This window comes from Pseudophryne corroboree, chromosome 1, assembly GCF_028390025.1.
Source record: "Pseudophryne corroboree isolate aPseCor3 chromosome 1, aPseCor3.hap2, whole genome shotgun sequence".
NCBI lineage: Eukaryota > Metazoa > Chordata > Amphibia > Anura > Myobatrachidae > Pseudophryne > Pseudophryne corroboree.
Window position 1 is genome coordinate 1,085,955,692 of NC_086444.1, and position 21,785 is coordinate 1,085,977,476.

Sequence of the window (21,785 nt, forward strand, 5' to 3'; positions counted from 1 at the left end):
AAAAATTGCAGAAGTGTAAATATAATACATTAATCTGAAAGTAAAACTGCCCCCAATTACATTTGTATTAGTTCTTATTCTATATTTGGGTTTTATTATTGCATTTTGCATGCTAATTTAAATAACACATTGACATGTTACAACTGCAAAATACAAAATGAACTGTAGGTGCCTGAGGGAATATTTGTATGCAATTTCTGTACAATAGCCTTTAATTTACCTTATTTTTAGTTTTGTGTTGTTTTTTTTAATAACCAGCTATAATAGGAAAGTAAGTTACATTTTTCATGCTGCATGAGTATGCGTCAGCTGTTTACAAGTCTGAGAGAACACGGAAAAGCAGTATTCGCCTATCTGTGGAGCTGATTAATTTTCAAGGTTTACCACACAAATTCACCGTTTGACAATGTCTTGGGATAGTACTGCATGAAGGTCAAGGGTCAACGTCCCACTCCGACTATAATCTATTTGTATAATAAGAACCTTTGAGACTTATAGAAGTGTATCGCCTGTATAGCTGTAAAAACACTGCACCTAAGGGATGTTGTTATTTTATGGCATTGCAAAAGGAGAAAAAAAAAGAAAAGAGCTTAAAGGAATAGAAAAATAAATTGCACACTCTGAATCCCAAACATAAAATGAAAACGGCAGACTGTAGTTTGCACGGGAAGCACCGGGCTTCGTTTTATTCCCCCTACAGGGGGAATTCATTTGTGCCAAGTTTTAAGCTCCACCATTAATGCAAATTTCCATTTTAAAATGTGTCCATGATGCCTGTTAGAGAAGCGTCCTAAAAATCAAAAGGGTCTCCAATTAAGAAAACAGTTTTGTGTTGCGCTGAATTCATGCTGCCGTCCTCGAAGCTCTGACATTTTGTTGCCATGGCAACCATGAAATCAGCTGATTAGTTGGCATGGCAACAGAAAAGATGTAATCCCAGCAGACATACTCTAATCAATGCCCCCAGCACAGATGGTCTCCGGAGGATCAACAAGAAAGAGGCTGGCAGCCATTCAGAGGATCACGTGCTCCCTCCAGACTAGACCAGGAAAAAGAAAAAAAACACCCAGAACATTTCTTTACTGAACCAGCAGCAGATTAACCCTTTCTGTGTTGCAGGCAACCATGCAGCATGTATTCGGCAATATATTTATATTCTGCAGAAAGTATTTCTATGGACAAAGAAGAGCCACAAACCGATTACAAAACATTTTGTATTAGTAAGACAATGATCAAGAATTTTCTATTTACACGTAAAGTATAGATATAGGTAACTAATGCATCAATCAAAGCACAAGAATAATGGTAACAGGAAAGATGCAGAATATACATTTATGCTGAACCCTATATTGTATGCTGTATGGAGTATGCATAGGAATCTCACTATTCTGAGATGCTAAAACTAAACATTAACACTACATTTTCATAGAAAAATATTGATTAATGCTACTTTATTATTTTTGGTTTAGAACCACATGGAATAAACATTTATATTCATTAAAGATGGACACCAATTTATTATCCACCAGTTGTGATCTGGGGTTCTGTGTCATAAACTATGCTTTGTAACTAATGTAACTTTTACTCTTCATTCAAGTACTTTACTAAAGGCTGCATTTACTAGGAAAGTTAATCTATATTGCTAAACTCCTTAAGAAGAACAAATGACTGTAGTCTTGAGTTGTGTATAGCTTGTTGTTACACTCACATTGTCAGGAGAGTACAATATTGCCTCTGCTTTACTGTATACTGCACTAATGTGCACCTGTTCCTATCACTGAGCTTCTGTCCAGTAGAAGACTATAAGTAGCCCATGACCTAGGAGGTTTTCAATCTATGGTGTCATCCATATACATTACCTTTGTGCCCAGTTACCCACCAAAACCCCTATATTGTTTATAATCCACTGAGGACCATTTTTGAGGTTCAGCATCTGTTTCTGATTAAATGTTGTCCAACTGAATATATTAAAGCATTTTTTAATTATCAGTACAAATGACCTAATGTTCAAATGACTTTACAGCAAGTCGTAACTGCATGCTACACTTGAATTGGGAAAGTCTAAGACCCCTAGTTATGAACCCTGGGTTGGTCTTAAATTGTAATCCATAACTGCCTTTATTTGTGTATCTGGTTGAGCAGCTCATCTATCCTTAAGGGTATCCAGTTGATAGATAGACAGTGTTTAGTTAGACAGTCAATAGATAGACACCATATGTTAGACAGACATTAGGTCGACAGGGTCAAAAGGTCGACGGGGTCAAAAGGTCGACATGAAAAGGCAGACGGTACAAAAGGTCAACAGGTCAAAATGTCGACATGGTCAAAAGGTCGCCATGAAAATGGTCGACATAAAAAAGATAGACAATTTGTTTTTATTTAACATGTTTTGGACTATTTCATACCTTCTCTATCCATGTCGGCATAGAGTTGGTTATAAATCTTGTGGCGAGCGCAGCGAGCCACCGATCCCGAAGCATGGCGAGCGAAGTGAGCCCTGCGAGGGTATGCCTTTCTACAATTGGGGGTCCCAGATGACAAAACTATCCACACAAACCACAAAAATGCAAAAAACATGGTGTCTACCTTTTTTATGTCAACCATTTTCATGCCGACCTTTTGACCCTGTCGACCTTTTGACCCTGTCGACCTTTTGTACCATCTACCTTTTTCATGTCGACCTTTTGACCAGGTCGACCTAATGTCTGTCTAACATATGGTGTATATCTATTAACTGTCTAACTAGACACTGTCTATCTATTATACCGCACCCATCATTAAGGCTGATCACATTTACAGCCAAGGAGGAGATGTACAGTATGAAGCCTTGGAGAGTGATAAACTGAATATATATTGCTAAAAGCAACAAATCATCTTCTACCTGTCATTTATCTAGCACAGTCTTTGAAATGACAGTTAGAAGCTGATTGGTTGTGGCAACTTTTCCAGTTTCTCACTCTCCAAGGCTTGATACATCCCCCCTCATTCTACTGCTCTTACACTTTTATATATATGTTTTCTAAACCTTATTATCATAATTTTTTTCCATTGCTTGCCTGCTCTCTCCTTACAACCTATAAAGAAGCAAGTTACGTTTATGGATTCTGGTTGTCAACTGGGGATTGTTGTTGAGTCTAGAAGAACTCACAGTCTTTTCCAGGAACTGCCATAAGGTGGTATGGACTTAGTTGCTGAGAACCTGAAGTTGTGTCTCGCCCACTGCTCTCGTAATGTGACTAGCTTTGTGGTAAGGTGGTGAGATAATGTAGTGTGGCTCAGAATCAAGATTTGAAGAATTAGCAAGTGTAGCAAAGGTCAGGGTTACAGGAACTGGAGAAATATTCATAAAACTGGCAAAGGTAAGGGTCACAGGCAATGAATGAATATAGGTAACCATGCAGAGGTCAGGTTTACAAAACAACAGAAGCAAAAAACACAAGAATGTTGGAGCTTGGGATGGGAACTCATTTTCTGGTAGTGGATAGTACTGAAAGTGCAGTTTAAGTAGACTGGCTACAGTAATTTAAAAGCGCACCATTAGTGTAGTTAGTGGTTAACTGACCACCATTATATATCATAGCCTTAAGGAAGTGGGGACCCAGTGCGGCTATGATTTAGACCTTGCCACTGGACTAGGTAAGCAAGCCCCATGCTTGCTTACTGTCAGGGTCCCCAGAAAGTTTCCCTGACGTGTGCACTCTGATGGTCAGAGGCAGTAATTTGAATCACCTAGACTGTATCACACTAGCATCAGGACTGCGTTCATGCTGATCCACACATCTTAATATAGTGATGGCAGAGGTGAATATAATACAGTTAATATTCTATCTCTCTACCCTTGGTATCATAAACTTAATGGTTCCGCCAACACCTTTGAGTAATTACAAAGGAGCCACAGGTCCCCTGACACCCTAAGAATTGTGCTGGCTCAGTGACACAGACTTCCATGCAGTTACCTGGTCTTCCCCCTGCTTCTAGCAATCATTACAGCTATAGCGTACCATGATCTAATAGCCTCCTCAAAGACTGGGTTCTTGAGCATATATGAAATAGATTAATAAAGAACATTTTACTTACAAAAGAAGTATAATGCTTAGTTACAGAAATGTTATAAAACAGTTACAGGTTACATAGACAAACATAGGTTGCAATTTCAAATAAAAAGGAAAAAAGCACAGAATAACACGCAGCCAATTCTGTGCTGGGGGGCACATTGGAGAATGATGAAACAGTCTCTTAATTAGATTGATTCCCAAAGTCTAAACCCAGAACATAGGCTGATCATAACTTTTATCAGATGACCATCACACCCCATGGTATATGTCTCTGCTAACTGACTGACCAGTTAATTAAATCTGGGATCATCCCAGAACTTCACACAAAACTTTTATCTTAAGCACAAATAATTGAACATAACTTTCCCTGTGTAGTGACTACATAAATTATGGGATGTTCACATTAATCTCCATTATTTAAGCTATAAGTGCAAATGTGACCTTTTGTAATGTGGGATTGGTTAGATTCCCTACTTCTCTGATCACAGAAATATAAATTTTACATTAAAACCAGATGAAATATGGGAGGCTTTGTGCAGTCACACCTGAATGACCAAACAGAATACACACTTTGCTAGAAGATGATTTGTAACCTCACACTGTGTTTAGAAGACTTACTGAGTATCTGCAGACATAGACAAAGACTGTTTTTATGAATGTCCTATCAAGTAATTGCATATTCTTGCTGACAGTGTTATCATAATTGAATGTGCATTTAAGTTGGAACTTCCCAAGACCACCTTGCTCAGGGACTCCTGAGGAATTTACATGCTAAAGAAAAACTTACAAAATGGCAGACAGAATAATTGTCCTCAATTACTTTTAATTAAAAAAAAAACTAGTCTCAAAAGAAAACTATAACTCATAATATGTCCCAATACCTCTATAGCTCTACACTTACTTTGAAAGACCCCCTTTTAGGGGTGGCCACCAAATATTGGGGGGGGGGATTGTTAGGACATTATGGAACTTTTCTGCACATGGAAACTTTAGAGTCAAGAATATCATAAATCACGTATTGGTCTTGCTGTTGGACCATAACTTTAAGCCTGACATGACGAGTAGATAATCACGCATTATCTTCTGGTTTTAGTTTGTGAACTAACCATCTCTCTTTGCCTGCTTAAATATAGTGAGTAGTCTTGAAGAAAGTTTTCTTAAAAACTTGATTCCAGGTGGCAGAAAAAAATCAGTAGGGGAAGATCCACACTAGGAACAGCCAAATGAGATACAGAAGAAAGAAACAGAAAGTGTTGGTGAGTACTGTATAAAGAAGACATACAGTATAGTACGTTTTTTTTAATGAGAAAGGAAATTATGTATAAATACAGCACAGGACAAGACATCAACCCAATCACATTGACTGAACCTGTATATCCTAAGGAATGTTTTAAAATCTTGATTCATCAGATGCGACCATGCCTGCAAGTGCTCTATCTGACCTGGTCGCACAGGATGCGACCAGTCAGATAGAGAGTGTTAGCAGCGGCAGGAAAGATTAATTTCCCTCCTCTGCTGCTGTCAGAGGGACCGGAAGGTCCCCCTGCCTCCCTGCACTCTCCCCATGTGTCTGCCATGTTGCCGATCACTGCTGATCGATCAGCACGGCAGGATACCCCCCCCCCTCCAGCGACCCCCAGACCCCCCTGTATACCTGCAGGCTGTCCTGGCCTTCAAAATGAAAGCCGCGATGGTTGTGATGTTCCCGATGTTCCGATGGTCGCAATGTTCCCGATCAATGCTTTGATGTTTGAAAAAATGTATATATATATTTTTTTAATAAAAATAATATTATTATTTTTCTTTTTTTTTAACTAAAATCATTTGGGATAGGGTTAAAGTCATGTTCTTCACCTAATTCACTCATAAAAAATCCCAGACAATTTCGGAGCGGTTTTCGGCGAAATAAATAATCAGTTAAGTGGTTAAGGGTAGTGTGCACTGCAGAATTTGTATTTGATCCAAACATATTTACAGAGGGCACACCAATATTTACAGTACAGTGGTGCTTGAAAGTTTGTCAACCTTTCAGAATTTTCTATATTTTTGCTGAAATTTGGCCTAAAGCTACCTCAAATTTTAACACAAGCCCTAAAAGTAGATAAAGAGGACTACAGCATACAAATGATAAAAAAATAATTAGACGTGCTCATTTTTTAATTGAGGAAATTGATCCAATGTCACATATCTGTGAGTGGCGAAAATATGTGAACCTGTAGGCTTAGAAGATATTTTGAAGGTATTTTCAATATATGGGATGACAGGAGTGAGTGGACAACCTGTATTTTTAAAAGAACAGGGATCTATCAAAGTCTGATGTTTACAACACATGTTTGTGGAAGTGTATCATGGCACGAATAAAGGAGATTTCTGAGGACCTCAGAAGAAGAGTTGTTGATGCGCATCAGGCTGGAAATGGTTACAAAACCAACTCTAAAGAGTTTGGACTCCACCAATCAATAATCAGACAGATTGTATACAAATGGAGGAAATTCCAGACCATTATTACCCTCCCCAAGAGTGGTCGACCAACAAAGATCATACCAAGAGCAAAGCATCAAATAGTTTGCAAGGTCACAAGGGAGCCCAAGGTAACCTTTAAGCAACTGAAGGCCTTTCTCACATTAGCTAATGTTAATGTTCATGAGTCCACCATAAGGAGGATACTGAACAATAATGGGGTGCGTGGCAGGACTGCAAGGAGAAAGAGGCTGCTCTCCAAAAGGACATTGCTGCCCGTCTGCAGTTTGCTAAAGATCATCTGGACAAGACAGAAGGCTACTGAAACAATGTTTTGTGGACAGATGAATCCAAAATAGAGCTTTTTGGTTTAAATAAGAAGAGTTATGTTTGGAGAAAGGAGAACACTGCATTCCAGCATAAAAACCTCATGCCATCTATGAAACGCAGTGCTGATGGCATCGTGGTTTGGGCCTGTTTTGCTGCATCTGGCGCGGGATGACTTGCCATCATTGATGGGACAATTCATTCTGAATTATACCAAAATATTCTAAAGGAGAATGTCAAGACAACTGTCCATGAGCTGCATATCAAGAGAATGTGGGTCATGCAGCAAGACAATGACCCAAAGCACACAAATCATTTGACCAAAGAAAAGTTTTGGAATAGCCAAGTCAAAGTTCTGACCATAATCTAATCAAAATGTGGTGGAAGGGCAGGCGAGTCCTTCATGCGAGGAAACCTACTAACATAACAGAGTGGAAGCTGTTTTGTACATGGGAATGGGGTAAAATTCCTCCAAGCCAATGTTCAGGACTAATCCACAATTATCGGAAATGCTTACAGTATATGTAGTTATTGATGCACAAAGGGGTCATACCAGATACTGAAAGCAAAGGTTCACATACAGTGCTTTTGCCACTCACAGATATGTGATATTGGTTAATTTTCCTCATTAAAAAATGAGTGTGTCCTATTTTTTAGTCTCATTTGTTTGATTTGGTTCTCTTTGTCTACTTTTAGGATTTCTGTGAAAATCTGAGGTAGTTTTAGACCAAATTTCAGCAGAAATGTAGAAAATTCAAACTTTCAAGCACCACTGTAGATGTAAACTGAGAGCCACAGCTGCAGATGATTTTTCGAGGGACTCTATGAAAGTGGAAAACATTCTGGACAGAGATGGATGCTACATTTGGGGCAGATGATAAGCCCTTCACTGCCACAGTTTTGGAGAAATGATTAAGAATTACCAAGTGGTGTTATAGCTTTGAATTGAGAAAGGTCCTTGATGTCAACTGACAAAGGTGTTAAAGGTCTTTCTGACTCTGAGAGGTAACAGCGCACATAGTGATTTCTAAGAAGACTGCTTTTGAACACAAATTGTGTATGACGATACTTAGTCTTTAAAGTCACGTCAAGGTGTAGATTACAATAGCTCATGGACAATAGTTTTAAAGTTTTCTTAACTACAGCATGACCAGTGAATTAGTAATTGTGCACCTAGAAGAGGAGCTTACGCTGGAGTTCTGGAGGGACAAATGTATTACCAGGAGCTGGTGTAGGATTAGTGGTAGAAGTAACAGCCACTACCATGCACTTCTCTCCCAATAGGACTCAAAGGGAGGAATTCAATTGAATTTGCGGCCGTCACTAGAAGGTGCCCGTCGGCATCAATTAAATTGTTCTGCCATTTGGGTGCCAATTAGCCACACAGGACACATTTTTTCTTGCTGCCTCCTGAGGTGTGAGAAAAAATGCCTGCAAACTCTGCATTTTAGATGGGTTTATCTGTTTCATGTTGCTAAACCTTGTCTGTTGGGCACGACATGCGCGATATGCATATGCGCCCAAACAACAATTGAATTGTGACAATTCTTTGGGCGTCTAGACGATCCCGTTTAGACAGGCAATTAGACTGCCAAAAAAATTGAATTGCCCCAAAGTGCTTTACATCTGCCTTTACAACACTAATAACAAAACAAGCTTAACAAGTGACATTAGTGAAATGAGTGAGTAAATGGGAAAGTCTTCAGTCTGTTTTTGAAGGATTCTAGAACGGGGGACTCTTGCACTGTGCAGGACAGCTAGTTCCATAGAGTCGCAGCCGCAAAGCCAAAAGCTCAACCCTCAGGCAAATTATGGTTACAGCTAATAGTCCTTCATCTAGAAATCACAATAATTGAGCAGGACAGTATGGAATCAAAAGCTGTTTCATGTACCTTGGGCCCCAGCTCATGTTGGTTCTTTGAAAGTCAGTAAGCAATCTTGAAAATGATTTGCTATCTTACAGGCAGCCTGTGAAGGGAGCAGAGAATGGGACTGAGGGCCTAATTCAGATCTGATCGCAGTAGCAAATTTGTTAGCAGTTGGGCAAAACCATATGCACTGCAGGTAGGGCAGATGTAACATGTGCAGAGAGATTTAGATTTGGGTGGGGTGTGTTCAAATTGAAATCTAAATTGCAGTGTAAAAATAAAGCAGCCAGTATTTACCCTGCACAGGAACAAAATAACCCACCCAAATCTATCTCTCTCTGCACATGCAGAGGTGTAGTTAGGTGACATAGTGCCCGGAGCAAGGGTATGGTTTGGTGCCCCCCTACCCTGTACTGAATTGAGGGCATTTTACATTTGCAAAGTAAAAATATAAAAAAAATTATAAATTGGTGACGGGGCGAGTTCTAAACCTTGTGGAGCTCAGGGGAAGGTGCGTGGACACAGAATAGTACCAATTCATATTACATTGCACAGTATTGTCCATTATTCACATAACACCACACAGTATTATTACCCCTTATACACTTTACGCCACACAGTAGAGCCCCTTATACACATTATGCCACACATTAGAGTCCCTTACACGCGTTACACAACACAGTAGAGCCGCTTATAGATGTTATGCCTCAGTAGAGACACTTATAGATGTTATGCCATAGTAGAGCCCCTTATACATGTTACACCACAGTAGAGCCATTTATAGATGTTATGCCACAGTAAAGCCACTTATACTTGTTACTCTTAAGCTTCTAATGCAGATAGAGGTGCTGTAGCAGCAGCTGTGACAGAGAGAGGTGCTGCAGCCTCAATGTAGAGAGAGGTGCTGTAGCAGCTGGGGTAGAGAGGGGTGCTGCAACAGCCGAGGCAGAAAGAGGTGCTGTAACAGCTGGGAGAGAGAGGTGCTGCAGCAACTGAGACAGGGAGAGGTACTGCAACAGGCAGGGTAGAGAGAGGTGCTGCAGCAGCCGGGACAGAGAGTGGTGTAGCAAAGTAACCCTGCCATACAGCTAGAGGCACACAGTGAGATATATAATGAAGGTGGCAGAGCTCCGGCATGTGCTGGCTTTCAGTATCTCCTGCTGTCGCCTCTGGCCTGCCCTGTTCCCTACCTAGTCTCTGAGTCCGAGTCACTGTGCGTGCCTCTGCATCTCCTCCTCCTGCTCTGTGGCTGCCTGTACAGCGGCCTGCAGTATAGATGGCGGATGGAGGGGGCAGGTGGCGATGCGCCCTCTAATTTTTCAGGCGACCGGAGTGCGCGCTCCACTGGAGCCACCCTCGCTACACCCCTGTGCACATGTTATATCTGCACACCCCCCCCCCTGCACTGCACATGGTTTTGCCCATTAACTAACAAATTTGCTGCTGCAATCAGATCTTAATTAGGCCCTGAAATATCATTCAGATATACTGTATGATTGCACATTTGTACAGAAAGTCTTTAAAGCATTGCTCAATCTGAAGGGTATCATAAGGTACTAATAATAGTGAGCAGCTTTCCATTTGTCTGCAACTATCACGAATATAAAGGTATATGCCCTGTGCAGGTCCAATTTTTTGAAAATTAAATTATATTTTAAGAGAGGAATCCTTGATCTTGTTCTGAGGCACAAGACAAAAGTGTTATCCTGGCACTACCATTTTAAGGCAAACTTGATGGGAACCAGTGTCCTAGGCTTGACTGTCCCCCATACGCCAATTTAATATAGATGTATGTAATTGTAACTAAAATAAAAACACCCTAGATGCAGGAATGGAGTATGTCATATAATAATTCTAATGAAATTAAGGATTAAACAGATCTAATCTGAGGTGATAATGTAGCCAATTTAAAAGATAAAAACTTTAAAAAGAATCACAGCACTACAGTCTGATAATCATGATTATGTAAACATCTATTGATTTAAAGACATAAAAAATGAAGAATATCATATAAACAAAATCTCACTGTATGTGATCATATGACACAATTCTTATTATTCTGTATTGTTCTGATGTTTATGAATATCCACAACTAAATATAGTTCCACTTGATTTTATCAGGAAAAAGGATATATCACCCCAAGCCACAGTCCCAAACTATTCCAATAAAATCATATAATTCACGCTTATGGTTAAAACCTTTATGGATGAGAATGAGAATGAGAATAAAAGCAATATTCATCCAGGCATGTAGAAACTGCAATGTCAGTTGAAGCAGTCTACGAATGGTGAGAGCTCTCACAAAACAGTACACCCCAAGCCAACACAGGATGAAATACTGCTGCGTAGTAATTCTTGCAGGAATTCGGATCACACTTTAGCTCAGGGATGGGGATCCTTCAGCCCTCCAGATGTTGTTGAACTACACATCCCAGCATGCCCTGTAACAGTTTTAGTATGACCAAATAGCAAAACTGTAGCAAGGCATGCTGGTATGTGTAGTTCAACAACAGCTGAAGGACCAAAGGTTCCCCATCACTGCTTTAGCTCTACAAGTGAGGAAATGTATCCGATTTACGGATAGCTGCTGTCAGTGACTTTATATTTAATCCATATTTCTTGGAAATATACCAGTCAGGACACACACTGTCATGCATTAGTATTTGCTCAAATGAATTGCACAATCACTTTGTTCATTTTTGCTGATGCATTTCATCATGCTAAACGATTTCATCAGGGGATAAATTACCCTAGCAATTCCAGATGCTTCGATTTGTTTCATGTTTCAAATGACTTGAGAACTGGTTTGATTAAAGTTCAAAACTTTGCAATAACTTCCCAAACTTTAGATGGACTTAAAAATTTGAGCTGGATTCAAACAAGGCGAATAAGTTTAACCATGTTTGATTCGGTTTAAATGTACTCAGATTTAAATAACTACATTGTGCAGTATTTCTGGTTTGTTTTTGTTTTTTAATTCAAACATGATCATTTTGATCGATAACATATCATTGATCATTGATCAATTGGATAGAATCTGCATAAAACGTTAGTCAAGGTCAATATGTAGCATCCTTCCTTATTTAGCATCATAGCCAGATGGCAGTTTAAAAAATAAATACAGTATATCAAAATAACCTGGTGGTTTCTAACTAAGATCAATCAAGTAGGATCAGCTCTTATATAACTTGATACGCTGATAGCCCATCTATATAACCTGATAAGCTTTTCAATCCATGTCTTCACCAACTCATTTTTCTACTTACTCTTAAATACCATTCTTGCCCTCCCTCACCTCCCCCTCTTTTCCTTCCACCACCAATCCTGTCCTGTCACCGCTGTCTGTGTATCAGAACTGTAAGTATAGCTGTAACATCACTGAGTACTACAATAAACACAAGTTCCTGGTTAAGTCTATCCGCTTGGTGTGTCTACCAAACTGTTATGAGATGGCGTCTAATAATAACATCTAGTATAGACAAAACAACAAAGATATGGTAAGGGAATATGTATTACGTAGGAAGAGCTTAATCAATAAGTTAAGGTTATTCATTCAAAATAGCTTCTGTTATTTTATTTATCAAGTCTTTGAAATTACAGTTTTATACTGATTGGTCGCTTTGGTCAACTACTCCACTTTATCACTCTCTCCCTCTCTCCAAGACTTGATACTTCTCCCCCTTTGACATCACTTAGAGTGCTTCCTATGACTAGAATGCTATAACATGACTGAGAGTGCTTCCTATTACTAGAACGCTATGACATGACAGAGTGCTTCCTATTACTAGAATGCTATGACATGACTGAGTGCTTCCTATTACTAGAATGCTATGACATAACTGAGAGTGGTTCCTATTACTAGAATGCTATGACATAACTGAGAGTGCTTCCTATTACTAGAAGGCTATGATATGACGGAGAGTGCTTCCTATGACTAGAATGTTATGACATGACTAAGAGTGCTATTACTAGAATGCTATGACATAACTGAGAGTGCTTCCTGTTACTAGAATGCTATGACATGGCTGAGAGTGCTTCCTATTACTAGAATTCTATGACCTCACTTAGAGTGCTTCCTATTACTAGAATGTTATGACATAACTTAAAGTGCTTCCTATTACTAGAATGCTATGACATAACTGAGAGTGCTTCCTATTACTAGAATTCTATGACATCACTTAGAGTGCTTCCTATTACTAGAATGTTATGACATAACTGAGAGTGCTTCCTATTACTAGAATGCTATGACATAACTGAGAGTGCTTCCTATTACTAGAATGCTATGACATGGCTGAGAGTGCTTCCTATTACTAGAATTCTATGACATCACTTAGAGTGCTTCCTATTACTAGAATGCTATGATATCACTGAGAGTGCTTCCTATTACTAGAATGTTATGACATGACTGAGAGTGCTTATTATTACTAGAATGTTATGACATGACTGAGAGTGCTTCTATTACTAGAATGCTATGACATCACTTAGAGTGCTTCCTATTACTAGAATGCTATGATATCACTGAGAGTGCTTCCTATTACTAGAATGTTATGACATGACTGAGAGTGCTTATTATTACTAGAATGTTATGACATGACTGAGAGTGCTTCTATTACTAGAATGCTATGACATAACTGATAGTGCTTCCTATTACTAGTTGCTAATGCTATGAATCACTGAGGGTGTTTCCTATTACTAGAATGCTATGTCATCACTGAGAGTGTTTCCTATTACTAGAATGCTATGACATGACTGAGGTTGTTTCCTATTATGAGAATTCTACAATATGACACGACTGAGGGTGTTTCCTATTACTAGAATGCTATGACATTACTTAGAGTGCTTCCTATTACTAGAATGCAGTAATAATACTTAGAGTGCTTCCCATTACTTGAATGCAGTGATATCACTGTAGCACTTCAGCACTTCGCTGTCTGTGGCAGATGTTGGATCTGGGAGAATGAGAATCAGAATATGTCTAGATGGAAGATGTTGCCTATACTATTACATGTGAATATGCATGGTCACATGTTTTCTATATACATAATAAATAATCCCCATATGCTTCACTGTTTAAAAGAAAACAAGTGTTACTTGTAAATGAAATAGCTTGTGTTTGAGGTTCAGTTCAAAAATGAAAATTCTGCATTAGATAGGAGAAGCAGTGTTATATTAGTGTGAGAAGAAGAAAAATCAATCACTTTTAAACATGGAGAAGAAATAAGCTTTGTTATTACCTTGGTGAACATGGGTTTCCCATGCTGAGTGACCATGGTACATTGATCACAGTCCACAGTGATGGATGAGTTGTGGTATGATTCTTTGGAGTGCTTAAGAATGTAATAGAGATCAGTGACACCCCCTTCGAACACTGTACTAAAGTATCGAGGAATAAGAGTCCTTCCGATTGCTATGGAGGAAAGAGACAGAAAAAATAATCAGCTCTTAAAACCAAGATCCACACTGATGACTATACACTCAGTAGTTTTATACCTTTAGAATGAGATCATATTAGATAACATGGAATATTGACAGCATACAGGTAAACTGTGACCTGAATTGCTTGGCACTTCCTGGAGCAGTAGCCAAGCACAAGTGGCCTGGATGGTGAAACGCATGTGAACGGCTTAGCAGCTGTGCTAGTAACAGAAAAACATTCCACTGAATTGCGAAGAACTAAAAGAGAACATATTATTTCATAACAATCAAAACAGTTGGATTCTAAGAGCAGATGTATCAGTAAAAAAAATGCTGTAATATATGCAAAAACTGCCATTTTAGGAGGTTTACCGCAATACATATGCTTCCCCATCAGGGCCAGTGACAGGGGGGGGGGTCAAAGGGGACACCTGTACCGGGCTCCAAAAATCAGAGGGGCCCCAAGTATATGTTGCTTAGTGCCCAGCAGGTATGGGAGCAGTCTTGTCCAAATAGGGCAGCGAGCTGTAGGCCTCAGAGTGACACGCGCCTCTCACGCACAGTGTGCGGCACGAGTGTTCGAGTCTGGCTCTGTTGCAGGCAGTTACGAGACATGGCAGCAACTCTTCTAGCCAGGATTCCTGTGCCCTGCGCCGCATCTTCTGGTGGGGTGTGAGGGCCGCATGATACCTGCTGGGGAGTGTTCAGATCTGGATACTGGGAAGTGCAGCGCAGGCGAGTCTCTCCCCAGGGTAAGAGTAGATTGGTGAAGGGATACAGGGCCTCGGGATGGGGTGGGGGAGCTGGGAGTGCAGCATAGAGTCATTGGGGAGAGACAGACTGTGGCATGTGCGGGAGAAAGGAGAGAGGGAGAGACAGACTGTGGTGTGTGTGGGGGAGGAAGGAGATATACACATATATATATATATATATATATATATATATACAGTATATATTTATTAAAAGTCTCTTATATAGCGCATCAAATTCCATTGTGCATTAATATATATATATATATATATATATATATATATAAAAAAATCTGAGGGGGCACCATAGATAATGTATCACTGTATGGGGCTCCATGATTTCTGTTGCCGACCCTGTTCCCCATACATATTAAAGTGGTCTGCAGTGTTTATCAGCAGAGGTCCGGTATATTAGTGTACAGTAAGCTCCGGAAAGCGTAACTTTCCAGACCTTCTGCCCAATAGGCAATGTAGATGGCATTGGCTATAGAAACCTATGGACTTCTTTTCGCAATGCTTCCACGGAGCCTAAGGCTGACAGCAGTGCATGCTCAATAGGACTCTCGGGATATAAACCCAGGATTCCTCTCATCGCAAGAGACAGCTCTTACTGGAAAAGCTCTCCGGGGAGGTAAGTATTCCTGCATACCGATGTTATAAAACAGCGGTATGCATACCATAGGGAGCGGGGCATGCAATATTTGATAAACATTACCATAAAATTCAACCACATTTGTGTAATTTTCCCTTTAGTTTTACCCACCCACAGCAACACACTGACTGCTGCATAACACAATTGATTTCTGCTCTTGTCACTAGTGCCAATACTATGGAAGTGCCAAAATATTCAGTCAGTTCTTAGTGATCTTCATTGGTGTATTTAAGTGTTATTTATTAAAAGGCACAAACAATATGTTTTACATGTGCTTAGCACCAGTGACTATGTTGATGTGCAAATTGAGATATACGTTGTGATATCATCCAGTGTATTTGTTAAAATGCTGCGAATGGGAAAATGCCAAATACACTGCTACATCTGAAAAGGTGTCACTGTGTTTCAGCATTGCCAAGAAACAGTCACATAAACTCTTCAGTCATTCACACAGTAAGAAAGAAGAGGTGTTGCTGGATCTTTTCCCGGCCAGTACAGATCTGCCTGTGTCTAACACAATGCAATGGCTCATGTTTTGATCAAAACATTTAGGGGCTAATTTTGAGTACGGATCAAAGCAAAAAAAGAAGCAAGTTACTTTGTATCTTAATGATCCATGTTGCAGTGCAAGGGGTGCGTGCACTGTACATTTATTTTCTTGCATGCAGGGTAAATACAGGCTGCTTTTGCATGCAGCCCACACATGCTGTACAGCTTTATTTCTACACTGCAATTTAGTTTTGAGCTATAACTAGGGTTACAAACTGTTCAATTTTCCAAGGGGAGTCGCCATAACCGCAGTAGGGTTACAGTCATTTTAATTCTCAGAACTTCGGGACCCCAGATGCCCCTTTATATTCCATCTGCTCCATACGCACCTTATATGCCATATGCACTACATGCCCCAGTGCTCCTTATGCCCCTTTATATGCAAGCCCAGAGCCCTGTCATGCCCTTATATATGCCTCAAAACCCCCTCATGCTCTTTTATATTAAAAAGAAAGACACAGTGGATAAAGAAGCATCACCTGGGAATCAAAGCCTTTGCACCCTCATGCTATTACGATAAGCCTTGATATAATGTAGAGATGTGCACCGGACCATTTTTGCTGGATTTGAATTTGCCAAACTGCCATGACTGGCTTTAAATTTGGATTTGCATTTTTTTCCCCAAAAATTGACAAAAAAAGCTAAAATCACATAAATTTGGCCTTTTTTGTTCCTAAAGTATTATTGACCTCAATAATATTAATTTCTAGTCAATTTTGACCAACTCACAGCTCACAGTATGGTTTTCACCAATATTGGCCTAAGGTAGCAACGAGCTGGCTGGTTAGTAAGTGCCAGAGCAGCGGCACACACGGCAGTTTATAGCACATCTATGACACAGCGTACTGGGGTACAGTGCATAGAACAGTACAAACAATAGATCTATGTATATATTTTTTATTTTTTTTAAACTCTGCAGCTCGATTCACACTGCATGGAGTCACAGGGCTTATAGATGCACATGAACAAAGCACACTAGGGTAAAGTGCACCAAACAGTACAAACAATATAACAATATTTTTTTATTTTTTTTTCTGTTTTTGAACGTACAGCTTGGTTTAAATTGTGTAGAGTCTCAGGGCTTATAGATGCATGTGAACAAAGCGCACTAGAGTAAAGCGCACCAAATAGTACAAACAATAGAACTATTTTGTTTAATGTTGTCTCTGTTTTTGAACTTGCAGCTCAGTACAAACTGTGTGGAGTCACAGGGCTTAAAGATGCATGTGAACAAAGCAAACTAAGGTAAAGCGCACCATACAGTACAATTTGCAGCAGAGTACAGCGCATCATACAGCAGTGTGTGTTAAGCGCAGCATACAGCAGTGTGTGTTAAGGTGAAATGGTGCTGAGTCCTGTCCATGGCGCCTAATATAGAATACAAATTTTGTGAATATCTGACGCTGGGAGGATGTCATTCGTTCTTGAAGTATCCAAGTCTGGCGGGAACACCCAAGCCATGGACAGGGATCCTAGGAGTTCACTGCTCATCTCTAATGTAACAAGTAATATCATCTGGTGAAATTTAGAAGAAAGCACTTGGGCAACTGGGGAGAGGGGGCCAGGGTGGGTGTGTGATGTCATGGAGTACCGTGGCAGTCTGCAAGAGGAATGAAGGATTGGGTATGCCTCCTCCGTGCACCCAGCAAAGTCAGCTGCTCATGCTCGGCTCTGGCTACACACACTGACTGCCCATCCAGGATTGTGGGCAGCTAAGACTCTGGAAAGATGTCATGAATTCTGGATGGGCAACGACCCTAGCTAGGACATGCCCCTAATTCATTAAATCTCTCTGCACATTTTCCATCTCCCCCACAAAGTGACAAAGTTACTGCCTTTTATTTATTTTGCTCCCAACTCAAAATCAGCCCATAATAAGCATGCCTAATATTGCCCTGGGGCTATTTGTCAGCCTGTTGTATTTATAGTGTTACTGAATTTCAGCATGTCTGAAACAGAAATTAGAGTAAGGACTTGTTAAAAATGAGGGCATTTGACATAGAATGCTTCATATTTACTTTGTCCATATTTGTATTGATAAGGGTATGTATGCGCTGACAATGGTGTGGTATGATATGTTGACACTCATAACGTTGACATGAGGCTGTCGATATACACCATTGTAGCACCAATGAAATGTCAACATGATCAAATGTTGACATATCACCCCCGGTTGTCCAGCAGAGACTTACCTGCTCCCGATGGCTGTAGTGGCATCTTCCGGATGTCAATTACTCCAGAGTAATGTGATGGAGCAGCGTTCCAGTGAGTACACTGGCTCTATACCTATTCCCTACCCCTATACCGTCCTTCTAGTGCCTAACTGTAACCCCCCATAACCTACCCTTAACCATCCCCCTAGTGCCTAACCCTAACCCTCCCCCTAGTAATAACCTACCCCTAACCCTGCCCCTAGTGCCTAACCCTAACCCTAATAATAACCTACACCTAACCATCCCCCTAGTGCCTAACCCTAACCCTGCCCCTAGTAATAACCTACCCCTAACCCTGCCCCTAGTGCCTAACCCTAGTAATAACCTACCCTTAACCATCCCCCTAGTGCCTAACCCTCCCCCTAGTGCCTAACCTAACCCTAGTAATAACCTCCCCCTAACCCTCCCCCAGTGCCTAACCCTAACCCTCCCCCTAGTGCCTAACCCTAACCCTCCCCCTAGTGACTAACCCTAACCCTAGTAATAACCTCCCCCTAACCCTCCCCCTAGTGCCTAACCCTCCCCTAGTGCCTAACCCTAACCCTAGTAATAACCTACCCCTAACCATACCCTAGTGCCTAACCCTAACCCTCCTGTCCTGCAGGCTAACTCTACTGTTGAAAGAATGTCTGGATTTGACATGTCATAATTTTATATGTCGGCATTGTGAGCATGTCAGCATTCTGAGAATGACAACACATTACCTTTTGACATTTTAACAATGTTTTCATCATAACTGTCTATGTTGCGGTGTCGACATTATGGATGTCATCATTGTTATTGTCAACCCAGTGACTTCATCCCCTATTATAATTATTCTAATTTGTATTCATAATAGTGCATTTAAATTACCATGCACCTGGGCCACTATATCTGCAGGTGAGGCAGATAACAATCACAATCGCTTCCCATTTATACAGCAAGAAAAGAGAATATGCCACCCAGAAATGCATCATGTGTTCGCCATGATATCACAGTGGTATCAGTGGTAATGAGCATAATAACGGAATTCAGGAAACTGTCACCAAAACTGCCGCTCAGAACAAGGGAAAAGCTGTTATCACTCTAGGAAATTGTTATTGATGGGAGCGATGCAGAAACAAGATGCAAAGTCACTCCATTCTATGAGTTATGGGCAAAAAATAATTATTATTAACATAATTAGTATTATCTACATTTATTTCTAAGGTGCCACAAAGTGTATGCAGCAGCGTACAGGGTAAACGTAGCTAATGCACGTATGCAGCACATACACTTGATTGTGGACTATTGTGCTTTAATAGTACCTGGAAAATCTTGGCAGATTACCAGACTTCTCGCCACTGAAACGCTTTCCTGTGCATGCTCGAGAGTACTGTCTGAGTGTGCGTTCACTGCTGCCTGTGGAATTGTAACTGAAAAGCCAGTCAGTTATCAACCACAAATATAAAAATTCATATTTACCCCTGAGAACAATAATAGTGATTTGTATTGAAAAAAGCATTACTGTGCCATGGTAGGTGTAACATTACATTATTTTGTAACAAAGAAATAGTCTGTGAAATGTAGAAACTATTTCATAAGTTATTAAATTGCATATCCATTTTAGTTGTTCTCAGCTGCATTTTTCAGCCACTTTTATCAGAATACTGCAGTAGGAAACTGATTCATCTGCTGAAGAGCTTACAATTGAATTCCTTTCAGGATCAGATTTAAGGGCAGGTTCAGTAAGCTGCAGCCTAGGGCACCGATTCCCAAGGGACCTCCACCACTAGCGCATTCAGAGTGATCAGCACCCATTGGTGTATGTGACACTGCAGAGACCCAGAGATTGGGAGTTCCCAGTATTACTGCTATCCATGTTGCAGTCTAGTATCCTAGTAACCGTCCTGTCCCTCCTGGTCCTCCCTTGATATCATGGCCCCACCGGCAGCAGCATGTGTTATCTCCAGGGTTACAAGTGCAACCCCAGGCCGGTGAGGGGATGAAGAGCCCGTGGAGCGTGAGTTTAGTGACTGGAAAAGAATACCCCACTTGCTTGGGAGGGACTAAATGTACTACAGCATGAAGCTGACACTTCGGAAGGCCTGGCTGCCATCATCACCACACAAGCCCTGCAGCGCCAACCATATCCCAGGCATGATGAAAATGCTGGCTCCTACACCTACCTGCACCTGGAGGGAATAAAAGAAAGCACCCCTGATTGCAACATTCCCTGATACGTCTTACTAATGGAGGCAAAGTACCACCATACGCCCAGTTACCACTCACCATTAGATGCAGTCTCCTCCACATGCCCATGTAACTCTTTTCACAGGTTGCAGCTTCTAAAACAAACACAGGTACCCCATACCACTAGAGGAAGGCTAATCCACATGACCAGGTGCCCAGTGCTGGTATAAGGGAGGGGCATGTGCCCTGGGCCCTCCTCTCTCAAAGTACACCCAATTGCTGACACTAACTGGATCACCAATCGGCACCAGCAGCCGCTGCTAGTTATCATACTCTTATTACTCCTAGTCCAGTGGGCCCCACAGCTCTTCAAGCTAGAGCCCCCCCATAGGCCTTAATCCGGCTCTGGTTCCTTTTGCTTATATTGGGGCAGATGTACTAAGACTTGGAAAGTGATAAAGTGGAGAAAAGTAAAGTTCCAGCCAATCAGATCAACTCTCAGTTTGCAAACACAGCTTGTAACATGGAGTTAGGAGCTGATTAACTGGTACTTTTATCTTTCTCCACTTTACCTCTCCAAGGCTTAGTACATCCGCCCTGTACATACAGTAATTAGCAAAGAATAGGACTCAAAATATGGGTTCATGACTAGCTTTTTTATATTCCCTATAGATACTTGCATTTGGCTGGTTTATGTCTCTAAATTTTCCTAAACTCCCCATTCCCATAGCTTGCATGTGAATTGTGAAGCACAATGTTATAGTATTTTAGCCAAATATTTGAATATACAGTACATGCAACAGTGTTTTCATGAATATATTTCCAGTTATATATTTAGCCCTTTCTATGCTGTTTTAGCTTTTAGTTTATTCACATGAAAAGATTCCACGGTGTATACAAAAGAGCTCTGTAGTTTATATACAATATGACCTCACACACAGAATGTATTTCTTTTCTTCAATATGGCCCAAGATCTTACAGCCAATGCTCAAGCACTGCACTGTAGATGTTTTCACGTTTCAGCTATTCTTTCCAGACTAATTCTAAACGGCAATGACAAAAACATGAGCAGAACCCTTGATGCCTGACTACAATTTATCTTCCCCATGGATTGTGGCTCTGTCCGCTGAGTGTAACCATGCAGCTGTATATGTTTGCCTCTTACTGAGAGAAACATACAGATTTTATAATTGGTCTTTCTGGGACTCTTGCACTTGCAAAACCTTCTAATACTTTTTCTTTACCTGTCCCCTGAGTCATTTCTTGGAGGGGGCTCCGAGTAGCCTTTTCAACTGGCCTGTCAGCTAAACTCAGGCACCAGCAACCGATATTCCTTGCAGCTGCAA

The 21,785-nt window shown here is 40.6% G+C and overlaps 1 protein-coding gene across 5 annotated transcripts in view; it reads right to left on the bottom strand.

The window, feature by feature from the left end:
* The window catches only part of LDB2 (LIM domain binding 2), a 540,533-nt gene that overhangs the window by 140,226 nt on the left and 378,522 nt on the right, over positions 1 to 21,785 (bottom strand). For all 5 annotated transcript variants that reach the window (XM_063921234.1, XM_063921243.1, XM_063921225.1 and 2 more), the window contains exon 3: positions 13,945 to 14,117. In XM_063921234.1, coding sequence (XP_063777304.1) covers positions 13,945 to 14,117 — 173 coding nt within the window. The remainder of the gene's footprint in view (positions 1 to 13,944; positions 14,118 to 21,785) is intronic.